The sequence below is a fragment of the Volvox carteri genome, assembly GCF_000143455.1.
Source record: "Volvox carteri f. nagariensis unplaced genomic scaffold VOLCAscaffold_3, whole genome shotgun sequence".
Taxonomy (NCBI): Eukaryota; Viridiplantae; Chlorophyta; class Chlorophyceae; order Chlamydomonadales; family Volvocaceae; genus Volvox; species Volvox carteri.
Window position 1 is genome coordinate 1,558,738 of NW_003307546.1, and position 23,386 is coordinate 1,582,123.

The window sequence follows — 23,386 nt, forward strand, 5'->3', positions numbered from 1 at the left end:
CCAACGGCCTGTGCGGCAATCAGATTTGGCAACTCCAGGCTAATCCAAAAGCTCTATAGCACCACGGTCCTCCCGTCAGTCGGGGCGCCTTCTACTTACTTTGCAGGCCACATTCCTAAGGACAGAGGACGCATAGCCACCCGTACCAATGCACGTCAGTGCACGACACAACTGATTTAGTTGCAGCACAGCACAAGACCGAATGAGATAAATAATGACCACTTTCAATGCTTTAGGCCCTTCTAAACCCATGGCAATCATTAAGAAAGCTCCCCCCAGCCGCCAATGCCCCAGCGCCTTCGTAACCTCCGCTCAACCACGCAAACTTCATCCATGCTGCGATGTACTGCGATCTACTTCAGAGTCTCTTCAGCGCCCACGTCTTACGCACCTTACACATCATCTCAAAGTGTCACACATTAAAATACGCCATTCAAATTTACATAATGAGGCAGCTGGATGGTAGCCAGGGTTTCACTGTCAAGAAGTCCGCCAGCGAGTCAACGTACAGCTTTGGCAGCACTTTGTTCTCAGGACTTAACAGCTGTGCCTCGCTTGTCACTCCTGCAAACACATCATCATACACATGCGTGCACAGTTACTGCTGTGTTGCATCGCCAACTCCATGCATCCTAGCACAGCAGGTCAGACGTACACACAGACGCATCTGCTTCCCAGAAAGGCTCCGGATATTTCGTCAGCGCGCAAAGAAAACCGTCGAATAGGAATTGAGGAGCAACAGGAACAGCGCAGGTAGGAGGAGAACGACAGCGGCATAACGCATTAGGTAGCTAACCCAGCCTACCGCACTTTGTTGTACCACGTTACTCTTGTTAAAGCGATACACGACATTGCACTGGCAGGGCTAGCGAAAAGCGACCTCGCCCGACACCGTCAGCGGCGCGGATAGCAACCAATCGAGGTGACCGTGCATCCAATTCCCAGTGACCGCATTCATTCGTGCTGGTGCCTGCCCGTGCAGCCCCAAGGGCCTGTCCCAACGGCTGTCTCCCCCAGCGCCGCTACTGCGCCCGCGGCGCTCTGGAGGGGGGAGGTCCCAAGGAGGTCACCCGTGGCCTACCTGACAGCACGCAACATGTGGCCACTCGGTTCTGGTTGCCCCACAGGATGTCCGTGTCCAGGCGATCGCCTGCCGAGTGGTGGATGGGACAAAGCTCACTTCCAGTTACAGTCGGGCGCAGGCTCAAAATCAAGTGTTGACTCAAATGAATGAAGGAATGCAGGTGGTCGACAAGCTGGCCTAAAAGATGCTTAAGGCGGCATGAACTGCAGTAGTAGCAGCAGCAGCAGCAGGGGTTGCAGCCGGCTGGCTGAGAGCGCCATTACCGCTACGTCCAACAGCATGTTGGAGGTTGATGTATAGCCTTTATACGAAGAAGAAACGGGCACATGGCCTTCCATCCCTTTGCTGTTGTGCACATGTGCACAGAGCACTCGCACATAAACCGTGGTGCCACGCTGTTGAACATCATCTTCACACCGCTGCCAAACAACACAGGACCCAAGGCCATTCTCCTCAGCCTACGCTAGCTGCCGCGTGCGTGTACTCTGCGCAGGTTCCAAACACGCGGGACATACGGAAATGCGCGCACCCACCTATCACGATGCACTTCTCCCGGGGGACTTGGTGCGTTGCGCACATGTGGTCCAGGATGAAGGAAGCGGGTTTGCCTAGAGGACAAGGACGAAAGCAGCAAGCAACATAAGGGCAGGCAGGGCCAGACGGTAAGACGGCACGCTCTCTCAAATCTCACGAAAGGTGAAACCAGAGAGTTCCTAAGGGACAGGAAAACAGAAATAGCAACAGCCAGACTGGTAGTGCAGCCCTGCGGGCCCCCAACACACTCTTCACAACACACAGGCCTAAGAAGGGCGATGCCACATGCCAGCAGATTCAAACGGCATTCCAACGGCGCCAAGCGCACCGGCGTGTGTAAGAGGTGCATGCACAGAGCCTGAATGATCCAGACCAGTCAAGGCCAGTCACGAAATGTCCATCTCCCAGCGTGCGACGATGGCAAGGCGTCCAAAAAAGGGCTTGTGGCAAAAAGACGGACGCCCGCCAGTTCATTCCACGGCACCCACCGAGCAGCATGGGCTCCCGCTCGCTGGACCCGATGATGGCCGCCACCATGGTGCCCGCCCCCGCCCACTCTTGAGACGAACTGAAGTGACCCCGGGAGTCCGTATTGCACGCGATGAACCTGCGTGGGGGGAAGGGGGTTACGACGAACCACGAAGGAGTAAAGCTGATGCCAAGGATAGACGCAGGGGGGAGGGGAGGACAACACACACCACATACATAAATACACATGTGGTCAGTTTTGAGTAGACTGCCACGGAAAGGCCGATAGATGGCAGTGCAGTGCAGCACGGCACCAGACGGACGCTGTGAACATCTGGCAGGGGAAAGCTAGGCGGACACAATCCAGGTAGGGGATGGGCACCTTGTCACGCTGAACAGACGGGCTACAAATGGCAAGGCACGCCAGCCAGGAGGCGGGCTAGCTCGGGCAGCCCCAGCCGGACAGCAGCTGTCACTCACATGCAGGAGTTGTCGTTAATGAGGCAGGTGGTGGCGTACTGTAGCTTGTAGTAGTTGATGTAACGGTCTAAGCCCACGACCACGGCGCCCACCTGGTTATAGGCGGACACAGCAGAGGGGCATGGCAGAAGGAAAGGGCCGGGCAGCAGCCGCGTTATCCTCCGGTGTTCAAGCGAGGTCACGCCTAGGGCCCTAGGGTAAACCTAAATGCGCTGCGTTTTTATTGTCGACGAATCTACCATCAGGATTATAGGTCGGGTGAGCCACCTCTGCACGGCTGCGACGTGGATGTGGACGTTCGTGAGCGGCTATGGTCCGCGCTACTATGAATCATGGCCAGCAGATATCCTTCCGCAGTGGCATGCCTTCCTATTTGATGTTGACATTTTGTTGCAGTTTTCTTTCAGAGGGAGGCCCACCCCAGCCGCTTACAGGACGTTGCGATAAGCGCCCTATTGGGAAAGACCTTCTAGCGCCCTAAGCGTCCGATAGTGCTAGCTACAATCCTGATCTGGTCATGCATACATCACGGTCCTGGTCCTGGTCCCGGTTAACATGTGGTCCCCAACCAGCCGCAAGGCGCTCATCCAGGGTTCTGGGTCCCTGCGACCCGACCCGGCCCAGCCCGACCCATCCAAAAGGTGCTGACCCCCCTGGAGGGGGCGCTCGGCGCTCTTACCTCGGGGTCTACCTCCATGTGCGGCTCCGGGTTGCTCCAGTCAATCTCCTTGCCCGCATGCTCTGGTCCCCCCACGCAGGTGATGCCCGCCTTGGACAGCTCATCCACCAGACCCTGCTCCCCCACCACGTAAGCCTGGGGAATCCAAGGGTGAGGGGCCCATGTAAGGATGACAATAACCCATCTTGGTTGTGTGGAAGCATCGCTGTAGACATACCTTTTTACTGAAGCCAATGGTTTTGAGGTAAGTTGCCGCCGCAAATGAGCTCGTGTACACCTCGGCCTGTGATCGGGACAGGGGCAGGCGTGCGGGCAGCAAGGATGGCAATGGCGAAGGAGCCGAGATACTCGGCCAGGCAACTGTCCCATACGTGCATACGTGGCCCTCTTGCATATTTTCTCTCACATACGACGGAGTGACTTGCAAACTGTATCACGAACCGTCTAATAATGGGCGGCCGACCATTTGGGTTATTCTGTGCAGCGTCCAGGTGCTGTAGTACAGAGAGGGGAATTTACCCGAACCCACCGTTGTCGCCGTAATCCCCAGAGCTGAAAGCTTGGATGCGTTGGATGCGCGGGACTTGGTGGCGTTATTTGTCACGAAGAATACCTTCTTTTGCTGCGCACGGGCCGGGTACGGACGCACGCCGTGAGGAGAGCGTGTGCTACCCGAGCCACGGGGCCCGAATTTGATCCCGCATTTTCCATCTAGAGGTGCTTGTCGGCCATTCTTACATACGATCTTAGAAGTTCAATAAACTCCTTCGCTCCTGGTATCAGCCCCGAGCCCTTCCAAATAGTGCCTGTACCAAGATTAACGCCAACTGAGACAATCAAGCTAAAACTTGTTGCAGAAAGACCAGGTCTACAACATTAGGGAGCTGTGCATACAAGCGTGACAAGATGTGAAATGAAAGCTGTTGCTTATGGAGCTTTAGAACGCACCATCTAAGTCAAAGACCCAAGCATCATAATTCTGGAAAGCAGCTAATTTGTCCTGGTCAGTTGCCTTGTTCATTGTACTTGCCATCGAGGGTCTGATCAACCCGATTGACCCCTATCCAGCTCGCTACCTATGGTGATCACGCCTACTCTGTGTAGTCCTAGTATAAAGTACAGGCCAGAAGACTACTAAATTGGCAACAAACGTGTAGATGCTTCAACTGCTACTGTACTGCCGTACCGAATGGAAAACCTGCCTCGAGTGCATGATGTTCCACAGGGGACTCCGAGGATGCATGCCAAACTTAAAAAGCAACTGCTGTGCGAAGCTTCTTGTGTAATTAAGACTGGAGCAACCAAGCACACGGCAAGCTGGAGGGCTTCTTACGTGCCTGCTAACGATGTGGTTGACATTCATGAGTTGTACCATGGTTCAAGCAAAGATACGAGTCTGCTTACGACTTGAGCTTGTCTCCTCGTGGAAGGTCTATCCAGTTACATCGTGTCTGGGACCGCTATACCGTAAACTCAGCCAGAAAGTGAACAAAACCTGGCCGGTCCCGTTAGGTATCCTTAAGCCTCTGGTACTTTATGCACCCTACCGTATAATTGCTGGTAAAACACTCAGGCAATACCATCAGCGTCCTGAAGCGCGTGTCGCAAGTGGCCGAACTGCATGCAGAATGACCATCCCCGTGCTTCCCAGTTTGCACATAGTTATTCTTAAGGCGCGTTCCAAGAGATCCGTCCTCAATCCAGATAGGACACAAACCGTTTGGTAACTGTCGAATTGAGCCAGCATGCGTGTCTCTCTTGTCCTGCTTCACATTTGTCCCAGATTTGTCCGGATGGAGCCTTAGTGATACATGGTTGCTTGTTGCAAGGCTTTACATCATGAGAGTATGTTTTACTCTCATGGACATGTTCCGGGAGCCCCAAGTCGATGCCAATTTTCCTGATATCCGAATTGCTTTGTCCCAGAGAGCGGCCGGGACTGTGGCCGGCCAGGCGTAATAACATAATCTTGAGCCAAAGGGAGGCGTTCTGGCGGGAGGTCCCCGATAGGACACATGCACCCGCAGACAGTGCTTGTACACGATACGCTAGGACGGCCGCTTGATTGAAGAACGGCCTCAAAGGTTGGGACAGCGGGTATAGCTTCTCTGCCCTTCCATGCAACCCCGACAAGTGCCAACCAACACATATGGTCTGCAGCTGGCTTGCCCCATTGCTTGCATGCCTTGTATGTAGCCTTGGCGCCAAAGGCTGGTGTCCCCTTTTGTATGCTGCGGAAAGGGATTCGCGGTTTGGCAAACCTTGAGCCCTCAGCTCGTTGTGGGTAGTTTGCAGGTACGGGGTATGCACCCCACGACCAATGGACACACACACTTTCTTGAGCCCCAGCCTCGGTACTGTTCAGTCAGTGAGGTCCAGTGAACGCTTGTGGATAACTCTTCTTCTACCGTGCTCAATAGCGGGTAGAGTAGTGACGATAATGCACGATTTCGGGAACAAATGTTAAGAATGGAAAAGCGCACGGCAACCCACGGGCCGTATTCATTCCTCACACATTCCAGAGGTACATGAGAGTTGATCACTCTCCAACACTCTGAACGGTCACCAGCGATATCATGGGTGTCCTAAGCTTGCAGCAGTCCAATACGCCAAAAAGTGATGTCATGTGCTTATGGAGTATCCGTCGGACTACAAAGCGTGTGCGTGCTTCACTGCATTGCTGCTCCCATGCATTACAGCAAACACCCTGCCTTGTTGTGAGTATGAGTCCTGAATACTAACTCGAGGTTGTACTCCATAAGCAAGATGCTTGCAAGCATGATGTTCAGTTGCCGTTGGTCTGAGTAAGATCGCATAGCTTGTCTTCTCAGGTTGCAGTACGTTAAAGATTAATCAATCTGTTATTGTTGGGTATTGGCATTTTTCTTTTTTGAGTTCTTGTTTCCAGTTTGGCGGTTCATGAGCCTTTTGGCTCGTCTGGACCGTACAAGCTTGAAGCTTGTAAACGTAAAACGTAAACGTAAAACGTTGTCTTCTCGCTTTTCCGTCCTTTTGCAGGGAGTATTATCTGTATTATTTCATCATTTATGTATTTGCCACAAGGCACCCGCATGCTGGGCCTTACGGCCTTTCCTACCTTGTTCAATGCTAAACACGACAATATGCGCCTTCCAGCTTTGCCAGTACCAAACTTGTTGATTAAGATGACTTGCTGTCTATTCAAACGGCGACGAGGGGCGCCCGTGTAAGTCACCTCCCGAAGATGGGGCATAGTTTTCGACACGTCAAACTGTGCGTTTCCCCTTTCCAAACCATGTTAGCTACAACAATTGTGAGCCACGCTGCTCGGCACGCAGTATTGCAACTGGGCCTTAGGCTTCCCTGTGCGGGAGCGACCGTGCCTGACTTCTGCAAAGCAACGTCCACTCTGGCCTCCCTAGGGCCTTCCTATGGGTTCGGGCCAATGCCTGCGCTGCCGACACGCCGGGTTGTGGTGACGGGGCTTGGGCTTGTCACCCCGCTTGGAGTGGGTGTAGCGGAGACATGGCGACGGCTCCTAGCGGGCGAGTCTGGCCTTAGGCAGCTGCGCGAGGACGATCTTCCCGAGGTAGGATGCGGCTTGGTGACAAGAAAACTCAAGAATCGAGCTCAATCCGCACCAAAAAGGTGTAGATTCCACAGTTGCAGGGCAATGTAATGGCGGAGTATCGCTACAGGCAATCTACCGGCGTGAGGCTGAGCTATATGGCCACGGCGCCGCATCCCTCACACAACACCGCATCCATATCGGAACTCCACAGTACCACTATCATCAGCATCAGCATCATCCGTGTGTATCACACATGCTGCCCCTTATCGCGGTGTCGCGCACATGCCCACCTCGGTGTCATACATACCCCCTTCCAGTCCTTTAAGGAGGACGACGGCCGCCGGCCCATGTAGGGTTGTTTTTCTACCGATCCTCCTTCCACACAGCGGTCCCCTGATTCCCTCCTGTCCCTGTCGCCTGTCACGATGACGCTGCCTGCACCTGCCGCTCCGGTGTTGCCTGCAGCCGCAACGACCCGCGCTGGCATCCCTGCCCTGCCGAGTAGCAGGACTAGTGCCAAGAGAGCAGCTGGAGGAGGCGTGCTTGAGGATGGGTCTATTGGAGGTCAGCGAGGCTGCGGGGCCCGCCTAGGATATGTGAGGATGTGGGTGGGTCGGAATACCCCCCCAGAGCCCTAAACCTTTCCAACGTACCCCATCATGGATTGGAATGGCTGCGGTAGTAGCTGATCAGCAGCAAGGAAACACTTATCGCATACAGATCTGCTTGTGCGCTCTGCGCACTTTGGAGGTTAACGAGTGGTAAATGCGTTTCCCCGTCCTTCGCGCCGCCCAGCAGGATGTCCGCCGGTCGTCGAGGTTCATGGTGCTGGCGCTGGTGGCAGCGGAGGAGGCGCTGGCAGATGCCAGGTGGCGCCTGGCGGACTTGGACCCGGGGGGCAATACAGTGGATGTGGAGGCTCGCAGTCGATGCACGGGTGTGGTAGTTGGCAACGGCATGAGCTGTACTACGGAGGTTTCGGAGGCTGGGGCGCTCGTGTGCTCGGGTCGGGGCCGCCGTGTATCGCCCTTCTTCGTGCCGCGCATCTTGCCCAACATGGCTGCAGGTGCCATCAGCATCAGGTGCGTCTGGTGAATGCATGGGTAGCAGGGAGAGTTGGTTGGGAACGCCATGTAGGCCGAGAAGCGCGCCATCACTAGCACCAGCACCAGCACCTGCGCCACCACCAGCACCGCAATGGCAACCCTCAGCACCACCTTTACTTGTTCAAATGCAATGCTGGCGGGATCGTGTTTGCAGACACGGTCTTCAAGGCCCCAACCTGTCCCCCTCCACCGCTTGTGCGACCGGGGGGCACGCTGTGGGAGATGCCTTCCGGCTCATCCAGCGTGGCGAGGCGGATGTTATGGTGAGCCCGACGACATGGGTGCTGGGGAGGGCAGAATGGAGGTTTGCTGTTTGGTGTGGAAAGGGCCCCCGGGAAGGGGGGGACACGGGGCATGGCGCCATGCTGGTGATCTGGGGAACCGGAGGGGGCTGCGGTCGCTAGGTTATACCCCGCTTGTACGTGCTGCATTGGCGGGTAGTGAAGTAAGGTGGGCGGGGACGTATCGCACAGCGGGTCAGTGCACGGCATATTCATCCAGCGGTAAGTCCCATTTGCCGGTTTGGCTGGTGGTGTTTTCCCTGAGCGGCATCGTAGTTGCGGAGGGGGGCCCGACAGGGGGTGGCCCTTTGTCCCAGCGGCAGTCCTCAGCGGCATCAGCGCCTATATCCCTTGCCTCCACCACCCACCCGCTCACCCTGTGCTGTGGGAAGCATCCTGCTCTTTATCAAACGTCAACACCACTTCCTACCGGGTTTGACCTAAAACGCGGATGCACGCGAAGAGCTCGCCGTATTTTTACCACCACCACCACCCCACGCACACACGCCTTGGACACCTGCCAAGGCGCGGCCGGCACCCAGGCATTGTTAGTGTTAGGAGTTGGGGTATCCTCCTGGCTGCAGCCGCTCTCCTGTGACTTGCACCTGCCGTCTCTGCCACCTACCGGCCAGGTAGCAGGCGCATCCGAGGCTTGTGTGGATGCCATCAGCCTCGTGGGGTTCAGCCGCCTCAAAGCCCTCTCTACAGGCTTCAATGACGCACCCACCAAGGCATCACGGTGGGTGAGAGTAGGGAGGCTGGAGTGGAACAGGGGACAGGGGACATGGGCAGGTGTTGCTCGGCCGAAAGCACGCGGCAGCTGGGTTTCTCCTGTCATACAGCATCGCGCCTGCTTCGCTTGGCAGATCGCACCCGGCTGATGGGTGCTTGTACACCTTTTCGACGCCATGGATATGTTAGCAGCTACACACATCGTTTACGCGACGGCTCGGTCTTCCACAAGGAACTCATTCGCTGCCCATGGGAAATTACGGGCTTTGGGGAAATCGCTCTCTCCGTTGTCTCTCTCACCTTGTTTGGGTTTCCATGCCTCTGTTCACGTTTCGTCATCCGCGCCAGGGCAGGCCGTTCGACGCGTTCCGGGATGGCTTTGTGATGGGCGAGGGGGCCGCAGTGTTGGTGCTTGAGGAACTGGGTCATGCCCGTGCACGAGGGGCAAACATATATGCTGAGGTGAGCGGGGCGCCGTGTCCTCCGAACCTGTCTGACTTAGCACGCGGAAAGCATGAAGATAACCAAAGCGGGATGAGGTTGCATGATGCAGCAGCACAGCACGTCCACTAAGCTTTTTGGAGCTGCCTTTCCCGCTTTCCCGCCGTTTTTGGAAGCAGCTTTTCCGCTTGCTTCAATTTACTAGGTAGTGCTTGAGTCCTGCCTAGATATCTCAAGCCATCGAGCACCGCCACCGGCGTCATCTCAGCCGTCGAAATGAAAATATTCGTGTCCATGCCCCCCCTCCCTGTACCGTTGTCGGTTTCGACCTCGCGCTTTTTCTCACGCGTGTGCCCGCCTTCCTCCACTCCCCCCCTTGTCTGGCCCTCCCATGGCCCCAAGGTGAGAGGCTATGGTCTGTCCGGTGACGGATACCATATCACGCACCCGCATCCGGATGGCCTCGGAGCTGTGTTGTGCATGCGGCGGGCGCTGGCTGGCTCCGGGCTTTCACCTCGTGACGTGGCGTACGTGAACGCGCACGCGACGTCCACCCCTACCGGTGAGGTTCACATGGCGACAGGCGCATGAGTACACGCGCATTGGTGGGCGCGGCACGGGTGAGGAAGCCTGGACAACGCATCCATTGCACATATGCCCATAGTTGGCATGCTGCTGGTCGCAGCTGGCTGTTCTACATGTTGCGCAAATGGATGAGCTGTCCAGCTCTTCTTTAAGCGCCATGCACACCCCGGTGCAGGAGACGCAATTGAACAAGCGGCGATTCTGTCGCTCTTTACGGACGACTCGCCCACTGCCGCCATTACCAACTCTGTTGCGACGGTGGCCTATTCCAGCGCATACGTGGCAGAGCCCAGCCTCCACACAGCTGAAGCAGGATCCAAATATGGAGTCGAGCCAACCGGGATGACCTCTTCCAGCGTCGCCACCACCCGCCAGCCTGGTGTCGCAGTGAGCAGCACCAAGGGCGCTACAGGGCACTTGCTGGGTGCTGCAGGGGCAGTGGAGGCAGCTTTCACCGTGCTTGCGCTGAGGGACAGGAGGTCGGTCCACAGAGACTGCGAGGAGGAGGACACAGCCCTAGAGAGCGTGTTAGGAAAGTGGTGCTGATGCACCACTGGCATCATCCCAGGCCCTACTCCCTACTCCCGGGCCACAATCACCTTCGCCGTGCGTCTTGTCTAGGAGTAGTATTGGTTGATTGATGCATGCACGGCACTGTACGCTGCCATGATGGCGGTCCAAATTGGGGCCCAGCGCTGTGTGACGACGTCTAAAGCGTGTTAATGCAGTTTGATTTTTATGAGTTGGATTTTTCAACCGGGCCGGGAGACCCTGTCACGCGGTAATCTATAATTGCGTGAGTCGGTATGTCTGTCGCCCCAACGGAAGATCAGGCGGCGAAGTGGGAGGAGTATGGTGCAAGCCAAAGCGACGGGCTGGGTCCTGAGGTAACCAGCTCGATGCAGGTGGAGGTGTGGGTGCTATTGGGCTTTTCATGCGGCCCACACGCCTCCCGGTCTTCCATCCCAAGTTAATGCACTGCTGGCAATCGACCCTTTGCCCCCCCCCTTTGCCAGGGCACCGCCAATGCTGAACCTGGAGCGCCCCGATCCGCCTCTGCTCACGGGCCTAGTGGGCTGTGACCCCGTCAATCTGCCTGCGGATCGGGCCATTGCAGCGCTGAGCAACTCCTTCGGCTTTGGCGGCACCAACAGCAGTTTGCTGTTCGCAACGTTGGACGCGGATGTGCGACTAGATGTGACATGTTAGGTGAGGGTTGTGCATGCAGTGCAGCTCTGGCAACACGAGTTGCAATCTGGGTAGGGCTGGCTGAGGCGGTTGGGGCGTTTGATGGGGCATGAAGGGTAGGTAGGCTTCACGTATCACGTTGCGCTCATGGAGGCGGGTATTATGGCTTACATCCATATGATATGCATCGTTTGGAGTCGGCGTATGTCCGGAGCTGGCGCTGCTCGAGCACCTATCGAGCTGATGCTGTGCAAGATGGGGAGAGTTGCCAGGCATGGCATGCAAGCGTTGTACAAACCGCGTGTTGAGCACCCTGCCGCCGCTTTGTGAGATATTACTGCGGCAAGGGTGCAGGCTAACAGCATGCTATCGGCTTCCTCCATGTCATGTGTTAGCCTGCATATGCCCAATGGCCTTGCAGGTGGTGCACAAGAAGGTACTGGACAAGACTGAAGCCGCAATGCGGGCACACCGTGACAACCCCCGGGTCAACCGTTTGCTGCACTCTGTAGAGCTGTTTGACGACCCCAGGATGACCTTCACGGACCCCCTCCACATCGTCTTATGTCTGAACAACGGACCCATGTGCTGCCAAAAGTGGAGCGATGCGTTGACCGCGTACAGCGAGCTGCCACAGCGGCGGCGGGAGCACCTGGTCACTGTTATCACCTTCAGCTCTGACACACAAATGCAGATCTGCCTGACGCCGATCAGTAAAGAGTGCCAACCCATTTTCCGTACCGCGGCACCGGCACTAACTTTCCTCCAGACCTGGCTCAAGCACACGCAGCCTTGAACCCTGAACCGGCAGCCACCTAATTGCATGCCGCACTGCTTGTTTTTGTCTTCGTGCCCGACGGGGACAATAGTGACCCTGGCCGAACTAGGACGGCCATGCCACAGCTTGTGCCAGGTTTTGGCGGTCCGGGCGGAGCAGATTGGCTTCCAGGTCATGCTGCGGAACATGGCAGCCATTTCAGGCAGCAACGGCTATCACCACAATTGCCAATCTGGGGTGGAACTGAGCAAGGACTTCACCAGCATTGCAGGACTTTCTGTAAGGAAAGATGCAGGCAGGTGAAGACTCTTATTATATACTCTTATACTGTTATTCAGTGCGACAGGGTAAATTGCCGAATCTGGGGAAGCGCAGGAATTGGATTTAGCTGGGTAGATTACGCTTTACACTTGTGGCAAATGGTGTGGTGCGGTGTGTGGTGCGCTTGGTGTGCTTTTGATAGATGAAGGGTACATAAGGCCGCCATCTTTAAACACGACCACCGACACCTCTACCGCGCCTTCTTGCTCTCCGCCACACGGGTAGGCAACTGGCCCTCCGCTGCCTTCTCCTCTGGTCGCGTGGCCACCGCGCCCCATTGCTTCCCTTTCCTGTGCTTCTGTTGTTGTTGAGCCCCCGCCTTCTTCATCTCGCGTACCAGCATGTACGCCTCCTGTACTTTCGCCTTGTCGAACAGCTCCGGCATCCTGCACTCAACCCAATGGCGCAACAGCACACCAGGGTTAACAGATGCGAGCAGGTCAGCGCCGGAAATGGGCTGTCTTAGTTCTCTGGGGACGGAGGGGTAATTCTAGGATAATTGAAATCTTAAAAAGGAGCCTTCTCGACACGCGACGCGTTCTGGTGCTTCTGGGAAGCGTAGCAACGCCACCAAGTGATAAGGCATTCGCCCAGCTATTTGGGCGTTTTCAGTCCCTGAAGTCGCACCTTTCTTCTAGTGGAACCGGCCTGTTGCTCCGAACGATGAGTAGCAGTGTCTCTAGCAGCAGCCCCGAAGTGAGCCCTAGAGCTCCCGCCAGACCCGCCTGCAAGCCAGTGAAAAGCGTGAAGTGGGCCGGGGGCCATCGGGGGTGGAATCGCCTGGAATAGCTGCCGGGCTACCGTCCCTGTCGCACGTCCAGGTGACGCTGCGGTTGGGGCTACAGACGCGCCCACCCTTCACCCGGCCGGGACTTCGGCTATGGAGTGTTTAGAGTGCTGTCCAGTTTGAGGTGAAGAAGGGAGACTAGGGGAGGCCGCGTGGGTTGCATCTGGTAGGAATTATACAGCCTTTCAGCCGCCGTAGGATACATGGGACAGGAGAACGGTGCATCAAGTAGGGGCGGGCCCCGCATGACGCACTTACCCAGAGCTCGTCGTACGACAGGTAGAATTTGCTGCCGTAGTATGCTAGCGCCCAGAAGGTAAACATCGTTACTAACACGTGTGCCCCAAAAGAAATCTGCAAGCGTGAAGTGGGTAGGATCGAGCCCCGCATCTCGTCGGCTTTGCGCTCATGCTCCGTGATGTCAGCCACCATCTCTGAATACCTGCGCTCGTCACCTCAATGATTTTGCGGAGTGCCGTTGGCAGACAGGATGGCATTTAATAGGCGCACCTCTTGTTGTCCAGCGCCTCTTGCAGCTTGGCCAGCCGAGCCTGCAACTCGGGGCTTTTCTCTTTCTGGACAGGAGCTGGTAGAATGATATCTTTTTGTGAGCATATTTGATGGAGGTAATGTGCTTTCCCTGGGTTCGCCTTCCTGCGACCAGAGAAGTTAGTTAAGCTTTAAACGCCATGCCGTAGCCAGCTCGTTTCTAATGCAAGCCGTAAAATTTCATGCACCTCAGTTCTTCCGCAATCGCCTTGAGGTTCTCCCAGGGTATGCTGTCAGCTCCACGCAATTTTGCTGCATCAGCTTTTACCGTCTGCGTGAGTTCGCGCGGTGAAGCCCGGAAATTACGAAGCTCTTATTATGAAAATCTCACCTCCAAGATATCTGAACAACTTGCCGCCTCTTCTAGTAGGGACGCAACCCTCTCTGTGGTGCGCAGGGTCAGCATCATAGGTTGTTGTTTTGCGTTATTTGCAGAATACTTAATATGCAGACGCAAGGACTTGGGGGTTGAAATGTGATTTGGGTATCCATAATCGCTCCACGATCTTGTAACGAAGGAGAAAACAAAGTGAAGCGTACAACTGTCAACGACGTCCGTTGTAAGCCGTTCAGGCGTAACGACGCCGTCGTATCATCCTTTCCAGTTTTTCAGTGTACCCCCTCATTTGGCCACGTAAAGCCGTTCACACAAAGGTCTCCTAAATCTTGTCAAAGGCGCCTACAAGTTAAGTTGCAAGCCTGGCCACAAGCCATGCCGTCGTCGCACCCGGCAGCTCCGGTCAATAAACTTACTCCAACAACACCGTCCCGTGCCATCGCCCAATCGCCGCCAAGCGCTCAACGGGTGAACACCACCGGCTCGCTCGGCAAAGCAGCAACGACAGTCAAGCGCGGATCCAATCCCTTCCCTATCCAAAACCACTCCTTGCGCCCTCCGTCCCGAAATCTTCCTCACTTCGTTTACTCTATGGCTACACAGGATACCACCATACACACCCAGTCTGGCTGCTCAGCCAAATCTTAAAGTACATAAACACATCTGCACACACACACACACCTCACGCGCCCTTCCCCAGCAGCTGCCTCTTGGCCGGCACGATCACGTCCGCTTCCGTGACCCCCTCCCGCTCCCTCGCCCGCCTCGTCAGGTGCGACATCGCAGCCAAGTTGAATCCCACCACGTCTTTCAACCCCTGAGCCGCGCCACGCAGCCGCCGCTGCAGCGCCAGCAGTACTGGCCTCGCCGCCGCCGTCGCCACCAACTGCCCCTGGTGTAAACGCACCAACAGCACTGCCAGCCGTACCGTCAGCTCAACCGCCGGCCCACCGGCCTGCAGCCACTGTGGCAGGTACCCCAGCAGCCGCAAAGCATCCGCAAACGGCAGCATCATGACTGCCTGCTCAAGCTCACTGGCTCGCACCCCCGAAACGACCTTGAGCACGTAGGCGCTGGGAGCCAGACCGGCCAGCAACGCGTTGGGGGGCAGAGGTTGTGGAGGCGGACGCCCCGCCGCCGCCGCCTCAGCACGTTCGCGGTCTGCCGTACGCAACCTGTCCATCTCCAGTGCCGCCGCCTCCAGTGCGTCGATGATGGCGTCGGCAGCGCTGACGGCCTCCAGTGTACGACGACCCGCGGGTGTCGCCGCTGCGGTGCCGGTGGCGTCGTTGCCGGCGGCACCGGCGGCGGCGTCTCTGTCTGCGGCGGTAGTCTCCATGTCGGCCTCGAACAGCGACTCCAGTCGGCGCTCCCGCTCCTCCTCCACGAAGAACGGCTCTGCGGTACGCTCCCACCGCCGAATGGACCGGTCGTGGGAACCTGAGAAGATGCAAAGAGCAGAGGAGAAGCACCGCCAGCACCAGCAGCGCCAGCGGCACCAGCACCAGCAGCGGCAGGAGGAGGAATCGGCGGTATTTAAACATAGGTCACAAGGAGTTCGAACAGGAGAAGCCAGAAACGGCAGTCCTTAGGCCCAAGTCCCAGACAGGCGGAATTAGCTGTGCGAAATGGCGAACTCCTCCCAGGTTGTCGTCGGGAACCGGACATACCTGGATTCCCTCAACACGGCCAGCCCCCCATTCACTCCGCAACCCCTTCACCTCGCCGAGCCGACCCAGCCTCCGCCACACACACACACACACACACACATACATACACCCACCCACCACTCGCCCACCTGTAATCACAAAATCCCCAAACTGGCTGACTCCGCAGCACCACACCTCCCCGTGATGCCCCGGCAGCTCCAGCAGCAGCTCGAACCGGTCCAGGTCCCAGTACTTGAGCAGCCGGTCCTTGCCCGCGGAGAAGGCGTAGTGGGTGCCGGGCACCCAGGCCACCGACATGACCGCGTCACCGTGAGCAAACAAGGACTTGTGACAGTCACCGAAATCCAGACCCCACACCTGTCGGCCGGGACGGGGACTTTAATAAGAGAGATGAAGAGAGCCCAGACTTAATGAAGCAACGCGCCGGGGAGGGGAAAGGACGGTCAATTAGGATGGCGGTCTGTCTGTCTGTGTGTCTGTCTGTGTGTGTGCGTGTGTGTGTGCGTGTGTGTGTGCGTGTGTGTAAGGAAGCTGTTGGAGAAAGGACGGGAAGCGATCCTGCCCTCCCAGGGGGGGCCCCCCACACAAACCTTGATATTCTTGTCTGAGGAACCAGTGAGCAGCATTGAGGAGTCCGAGGATATGTCCATACACAGTACGGGCAACTTGTGGCCGTACAGGGACAAGAAGAACTTCATGCTGTCCGCAAAGTACACCTGCGTATACACAGACATACACAGAGACACACAGGCACCGGAGGGCGGGCGGGGAGTGACGGCAAGGTGCGGGTGATAGGGCAGGGTTTCGGAGTAGTGGCAAGTTAGGGTAATGGCGACCCGAGTTCGCCCCCGATGATGTGTGTGTGTGGTGTGTGTGTGTGTGTGTGTGTGTGTTGCACATGTATCACTATCGTCATCATGAGGAGGAGATGGGATGAAGCTTCGGAAAACATCCCCCCTTACGGAGACGGGTTTGAGTCCCACAGCTCACAGCTCAGACTGCGATTCAGCCGCAAGCTAGCTAGCTAGGGTGGTTGGGTTGGGTGGGTGGGTGGGTGGGTGGGTGGGTTGTGGGCACCGCTCTATAAATCGGGAACTCCATCCTCGCATATCGCGGACATGCAATAGATGCGCCAATACCACCGGGACTGGGAGGGAGGGTGGATTCCTGGCGGGGTAGAGCTGTCAGGCTGCCGAGCTGCAACGTCCCAGAACAGAACACGACAGCACACCACCTCAAGCAATCTGTCCGCCAATCCCCGTCTGGCTCTATTACCTCGTTCCTCCACCCGCCTCAACCATCCCATCACCCACATACATACAGACAGACAGACATGCATACACACATACGTAATGCGTACCTTGACAGTCGCATCCAGCAGTGCCACGGCGAGCAGCTTGCCGTCCGGACTGCAACGCACTGCCAGCACATCATCCGCCATGGGCACAGTGCGCACGTGCGCTAGTCTCAGGGACTTGGAGCCGCCCTCCAGGCTGACAACTGACCAGTGCCACAGCTTGACCTAAAAACACACACACACACATACACACACCAGTCCCAGGAGGGGGGGCCGGTAGGCGACGCGGTCAGGGAGGCGAAAGAAGGCGTGGAGGAGAAGGCCCTGTCTCTTGCCCTCTGAATGCAGTCGTAATGTGGATGGATGGGGGAAGGGTGGAGGGGAAAAACCCAGCTACGGATCCCCACACCCTCTCCAATACCCCACCTTCCCGGCCCATTCCCCCCCTACTGCAGCAGCTGCAATAGCGGCAGCGACAGCTGGCGCTGCTAGCCCCACCCTCCCTGTCCGCTACCTGACGCCTCCTCACCACCACCGCTCAAACCCGCAGGCACACCCCCCCGTCAGCCCCCCCACCCCCCCCTCACTCACGGTCTTGTCCGCGGCCCCGCTGAAGAAGCCGGTCTTGTTGGGCAGCGGCGCCAACGCCCACACCGCCCCCCCGTGCGCCCCCTCCTCCACATGCACCCGGGTGGCGGCACCCAGGTCGAACACCTCCAAGGTGCCTTCCTGGAGGGTGGGGGCAGTGGGTGGGGGCAGTGGGTGGGGGCAGTGGGTGGGGGCAGTGGGTGGGGGCAGTGGGTGGGGGCAGTGGGTGGGGGCAGTGGGTGGGGGCAGTGGGTGGGGGCAGTGGGTGGGGGCAGTGGGTGGGGGCAGTGGGTGGGGGCAGTGGGTGGGGGCAGAGGGTGGGGGCAGTGGGTGGGGGCAGAGGGTGGGGGAACCCTATGCGCCAAGTTCAGCAATGAGCTGCCGCCTGCCGGAAGGCGTCCAAGAGGTCCGAAACTGCCCCCAGTGACAAGTGAGGGAGTTCACAGCGATGAAGTCACATCAACCCGGGGTAAGCCACAGCATGGTGCCGACATTTTTAATGTAATCGTCATCTGGTGGTGTCAGGATTGACGCTGAAGCCGTTGATATGCAGCGTAGTTGTTGAGGATGTAGCAGTAGTAGTAGTAGCCGTGTAGTAGTAGTAAAGGTCAAGCCTGGCTAAAACTTTGCCACTGACTCAAGGGGTAAATGCGGGTTGTGGCCAGAACTCCAACAGTGGGGTGGTGGCAGTGGATCAAGTGGCCTGGTGGTGGCAGTGGTGGTGGGTCCCAGTTGGTGATGTAGTGGGCGAGGGAGGACACCTTCCCGCCCCCGGGGATACAGCCCCGTCCTTCCCACCCCACCCCACACACATACATACATACACGGCTCTGAGAGGAGGCAAAGATAACTGACGAAGTACCCCCGGGGTGGGGTTGTCAAGGGGTTGGGGGGTCCCTTGGAGGGGTGCGTGGGTGGGTGAGTGGCTCCTGGGTTACACGCGGCTCAGTCAGCTCCTCAACGAGGGCCCCCTCCCCACTCATCTACACCTCTATACAGATTCTCTCTCCTCCCCCGCCCTTCCCTCCACTCCCCGGACAGACAAGTGGAGTCAAAAGCCACACACCCCAACGCCCCAAGGTGGGCCCCCAGCCCCTCCCTCCCCGCCCACTCACCCCCAACCCCAGCCCCACCCCACCTTGGTCCCGATCACCGCGAATTTGTTCCCGGGTGCGAAGAGCACGCACAGCCCGTACCCGCTGTCCATGGTGGCCAGGCACGAGCCCGTGCGGGGGTTCCACAACTTGAGGGCGGCGGAGGAGGCGGTCAGCAGCGCGGAGTCGTCCGAGGACAGGGACAGCGCGCGGACGTCGGAACGGTGACCGCCAAGGTCGATGCGGGAGGCGGTGTCGTACGAGTGGGTTTCGGAGGCGACGTTGAGGATCTATGGGAATGGGAGGGGATGTACGGGAGGTGTTTACGCACCAGCGGGGTTAGGGTCAGTTACCAAGATGTGGATTGACGGTCAGGCCAAGGGAGAGGAACAAGCTAAGGGGACCAGGAATGAGGAGGGGGCCGGGGGCAGATGCATGCCTGAGAATGAGCAAGGCAGGCAGGCAGACAGATAGACAGACAGACCGGTACTTCAGCCATTCCAACACCCGCAGCTCCCTCGCCCCCATCAGCCCACCCACCCCCGTACCGCACACCTCGATGCAGTTGTTCGACAGCGACAGCACCAGCCGACACGCCACCCCGGCGGCTAGTTTGACAGCCGGCGGCGCGAAGCAAAACGCCTTGATCTTGGCGCCCTTGCTGCTCACCAGCTGGACCGCCTCAAGCTCGTCAGAGGCCTGAAGAGGGCATTTGAAAGGCCGGGGTTATGGGAGGTCAATGGGGAGAAGACGAACCACAGACGAATGCAGCTGAAAGCCGAGATAGACGGTTACTCCCTCCATGGAGCCGTCACACGCGCGCGTCACAGTCCCATACACGGCAAGGAGATAAGCCCAGTCTTGCCTTTGTGTTGTCCTCGTCATCATCACCGCCGCCGTCACCTCCGTCGTCCTCGTCGCTGGCAGCGGCGTCTCCCTCCGCCGTCTTCTTCTTCTGCTGCTGGTTGTTGTTGTTGTTGCTACTGCCCGTTGTTGCCCGCCCCGCGGCCTTCTTCGCGACCTTCTCCTTCCGCCGCCGCTTGCGTCGCTTCAGCTTCTTCCGTGCCTCATCCTCATCCCGGACTCTACAGAACAGGAGCACCGCGTAAGGTCAGTGGGAGAAGGTCAGGTCCACCGGAACACACCACGTCACCACACCCAACGGCCGCGCAATAGCCACCTGCCTGCCACGCATATACCTCCAGCATGCCTCACCCTACAACGCCGGAGCCAAACCACTCCAGAAGCACGCGATGTCGCGTCGACATGCCGGCACGAGCCCTGGGTGCCGCCAAGCCTTCCCCACCCCGGGTGGGCCCCCCGGGGCATATCCCCTCCCCGACCCAACCACCCCCTCAACAATCCGCCAAGCCTGCTCGCCCCTGCTCCTCCTCCTCTCCCCCAACTCACCTGAATAGCTCCAGCCCCTTGCCAGCCGCCTGCACACCCAGCCACTCCCCATCGCCGCTGAACCGCAGCATGGCCACCCGCTCGTGGGCGGCAGCTCCCCGCCTCACAGACCCCATGGCCACCAGCACAATGTGGTCGCGATCCTCCCGACCCGGAGCAGCACCACCCGCGGCAGGCGCACCGCCGCCTCCTGTCACCTCCACCGCCTCCGTCTCCGGGTTCCTGCTTCCAGGAAGCGTAACACACACACACACACAGGGTCCTGAGCTCCCGCGGCGCACCCCTAACAACACAATAAATCACCTAGAACATGATGCGGTGTTCTCATGATATCATAACCAGAGGAACTGTTGGGGGGCTCCATTGTGCTTGTGTGTGCGTGGTTGGATCCGGGGCGGGATGTTTCCCGTTACCTCCCGCCGTGCAGTACAGTGCAATACACAGTGCAATACGACGGAGTGTTGAGTCACCGGCCTCCGTTGAGGCGACTCTTGTCCCCCCGGCCCCCCCCCGCCCACTCCCATCTCCCACCCTACACACAAATCCACACCCGGCTGCAGGACCCACCTGACGGCGAAGACGCGAATTTCATTGTCCGTGGACCCGGTGGCGAGCCGCGTCCCCGCGGGGTTGACATCCAGTGACCAGACCTCCGCCTTGTGCCCCGTCAGGGTCTGGCAACAGTGCTGTGTGTCCAGATCCCACACCTTGACCAGACCGTCCTTGCTGCAGGAGACCAACTTGGACTGCCCGGGCAAGAAGGACTGAAAGAGCACGGGGAAGGGGGGAGGGGGATGTGCGAAAGTGTTTCTCGGTCATGATATGACTGTGGTGTGTTTTGGGTTCCAGTGCTGTGGGTCGGGGGAAGGAGGGAAGGGGGGGGGAAAGGAGGTGCTACATGGGGGTGTACGACGGCAGTGTACTGGTGCCCAGGTGGGGCGGAGAGGAGTTTGCGGGTTGGTGGTAGCGGGCTGGGTGCACATGTGCGCTTGCGGTGTATGAACGGATGTGTACGGACAGATGTGTACGGACGGATTGCGCGGGTAGGGCGAATGGTCGTAGTGGCGCGAGTGTGCGAGTTGTGAAGCTTACCGCAGCAAAGCCGCCACCGTGTTGGGGTTTGAACAGATATCTCTGGTCTGGCAGTATCGTGTCGTGACGTGCAGTCTCTCGTGTTTTCTTCCCCCTCTTAGCGACCCCCGCCTCTCACGACCTGCTACCCGCGCCGATAACCGACGAAACCGGTAGAACAAGACAAAACAATAACAAACATACAAACGGCTTTGCCTTCTTTACTTCCCATGCCGTCCTGCTCCCTCCTCCTCTTATTCCCGATGCAGTATTTGTCTATCGTCTGCGCTGTGTCGTATCCCTCCTGCTCTCTCTCCCTCCCTCTTCGCTCACCACATCCGTGACCTGGTCCTTGTGCCCCTTCAGGCGGTACAGCCCCGTCTCCCCCACCACGTCCCACACCACCAGGTCGGTGTCCCGACCGCCGCTGACCAGCAGAGAGCCGCCGCCGTTGTAGCGGAGGCAGGATACGGCGGTCTGGGGCGGGAGGTGGGAAGAATGGGGCCAGGGGTGAGGCAAGGAGCGGTCCCAGGGTGCGCAGTAGGCAGGGAGGAGGTGCGACGCAGGAGGGATGAGGGCGAGGCACCAAAGCATGGCTCGCAAAGGTAGAGCTTCCCGGACAACACAAACGTCCCATCATCCCATCCATTCGTTCCTTCCCGCGCGGGTGTACAGCCGCTCCCTAGGCCAGTCTAGGCCAGTCCCAGCCCCTGCCACTGCCCCGCCCTTCCCCCCACACCACTGACCTTGTGTCCCCGGAAGGTGACACTGCATTCCCCAGAGAGGTAGTCCCAGAGCCGCACCTACGGACAGAGGCGCGGGAGGATGGAGAGAGAGGGAAGTGCCGTGGGAAGGAGGGGGACTCCCAAGACCAAGAAGGCTTTGCAATGTGGCAGCAACCCCCGAGCTCCTGGCGCCCGGGCCCCCCCAGCCGCGGGGAAGGAGATGGAGGAAGAGAGGGCGAGGGCAGGGACTGGTTATACTGCACCGGGCAGTCCGCCACCCAGTCCGCCACTCAGATGGCAAACGGGGAAAGAGGGAAACACGGGCGGACCGCGCCCCAGTCCCAGTCCCAGTCCGCCACGGGGGGGAGCGGGGGGGTGGGCCACTAACGGCCGCAGCAACGCTTAGGGGTGGGTAGAATGCGCGTCCGGGTGGGACGTGCTGCATAGGCCACCGTCCGTGCACACCCCTTCGTGAAAGCCTGTTGCCGTTGGGCGGCTGTGAGAGGAGGTTGCGGGGGGCCCAGCTGAGTTGTTGTAGCAACACGGCAGTCTCACCGTGCCGTCCGAGTACCCCGCGGCGATGGTGGCGCTGCCGGGGGCGCAGCAGAGCACTGTCACCTCCGCAACACCGCCGCCACTGGCTCCGGAACCGGTACTGGTGCTGGTTACAACGGGGCTTAGCTGCCGTACCTGCATGTCGGCAGACAGGGTGTGGGGGAGTTGACGGGGGAGGGGAAGCCGGGGTGAGGTTGCGGCGCAGGGCAGGGAGGGGAGATTTGGAGGTAAAAGCTAATGGGAAGGTGAGGGGAGTGGAGGAATAGCGTACGCGGGCACAAAAACGCACAGGGTCTTGTGCGATCCCCCTCAAAGACATTTGCCTGGACCCGCCCGGCCATTAGGGATTGAGCCGGACCCCCTCCCAGGCAATAGAGAGGGGGATTCGTTTATTCCCCAATGCTGTGAGAGCTTCGCCATTGTTTGACGCTAAGCATGACACCCGGTTTTGGGAAAAGTGTGGGCTGAGCCGCACGGCAACAGATGGCGCATACAGGAATTGCCGTGTTGCTGCCACTAAGCGAGCCGCTCACCAGGCTGCCTTGCTTGGCGTTCCAAACGGAAATGTTCTCCAGCGATGCGGTGAAGAGCAGCTTCCCGCTCGCGTCATACGTAGGGTTCGCAGAGCTCGTAATGACCCCGAAAGCGGCTGAGAATTCATATCGAAGGTATGCTTTCACCATAGTGGTGCCTCCGCTGCACCGTGCGGCTGCTCACGGACGATGCGGCGGCGGGAAAACTTGGCGGCGCTACTTAGCAATGAATTGTGTGTTTAAGTAACAATACACCACATATTGTTCAAGTGGAAGATGAAAAGGAAAGTACGAGTGCCAGCGAAAGCGGAACTACCTTTGGTCGTTGCAAACCGTCGTTCGGAATTTACAGCAAAGCCTAATGTGTATAGCGTCCTACAGGAAACCTTGATTTGCGCCTTTGTTATCATAACATAACTAAATAGTATCATGTCGGCTCGCGAAACAAATCAGACGCATTGTTGATGCACGACATTGTTTAGAAACCCTCAGCGAACATTTGCAACTCCACCCCCACCCGCTTGCGTAGAAATTGTCCTGAGT

General features: G+C 58.1%; 4 protein-coding genes across 4 annotated transcripts; 2 read left to right on the forward strand and 2 right to left on the reverse strand.

Annotated features, from left to right (window-relative positions):
• Nucleotides 1–277: 277 nt before the first annotated feature.
• VOLCADRAFT_72753 (uncharacterized protein) lies at nt 278–4,281 on the reverse strand (the record flags this gene model as incomplete). The annotated part of the gene is made up of 10 exons (XM_002946548.1): nt 278–564; nt 1,082–1,150; nt 1,618–1,692; nt 2,107–2,225; nt 2,567–2,658; nt 3,246–3,380; nt 3,463–3,528; nt 3,775–3,867; nt 3,984–4,051; nt 4,194–4,281. 10 exons carry the CDS (start codon nt 4,276–4,278, stop codon nt 440–442), a joined length of 927 nt encoding a protein of 308 aa, XP_002946594.1. The 3' UTR covers nt 278–439.
• A 2,388-nt stretch (nt 4,282–6,669) lies between these two features.
• VOLCADRAFT_101657 (uncharacterized protein) lies at nt 6,670–11,149 on the forward strand (the record flags this gene model as incomplete). The annotated part of the gene is made up of 10 exons (XM_002946376.1): nt 6,670–6,813; nt 7,261–7,359; nt 7,591–7,877; nt 8,056–8,164; nt 8,815–8,921; nt 9,268–9,376; nt 9,758–9,917; nt 10,116–10,198; nt 10,316–10,419; nt 10,957–11,149. The coding sequence occupies 10 exons, from the start codon at nt 6,670–6,672 to the stop codon at nt 11,147–11,149; spliced, it is 1,395 nt and encodes a 464-aa protein (XP_002946422.1).
• A 400-nt stretch (nt 11,150–11,549) lies between these two features.
• On the forward strand, nt 11,550–11,924 carry VOLCADRAFT_86697 (uncharacterized protein; the record flags this gene model as incomplete). Its single annotated transcript, XM_002946377.1, has 1 exon — nt 11,550–11,924. A coding segment is annotated over one exon (375 nt), but the record flags the coding sequence as incomplete, so codon positions are not given.
• Nucleotides 11,925–14,019: 2,095 nt separating this feature from the next.
• On the reverse strand, nt 14,020–23,250 carry VOLCADRAFT_79148 (uncharacterized protein). The gene is made up of 15 exons (XM_002946549.1): nt 22,844–23,250; nt 22,311–22,445; nt 21,777–21,833; nt 21,364–21,507; nt 20,532–20,723; nt 19,960–20,165; nt 19,534–19,634; nt 19,388–19,469; nt 19,105–19,213; nt 18,594–18,839; nt 17,459–17,596; nt 16,931–17,092; nt 16,161–16,286; nt 15,699–15,927; nt 14,020–15,340 (listed from the first exon to the last, which is right to left on the reverse strand). The coding sequence occupies exons 1-15, from the start codon at nt 22,991–22,993 to the stop codon at nt 14,583–14,585; spliced, it is 2,835 nt and encodes a 944-aa protein (XP_002946595.1). The 5' UTR covers nt 22,994–23,250; the 3' UTR covers nt 14,020–14,582.
• Between the last annotated feature and the right edge of the window lie 136 nt (nt 23,251–23,386).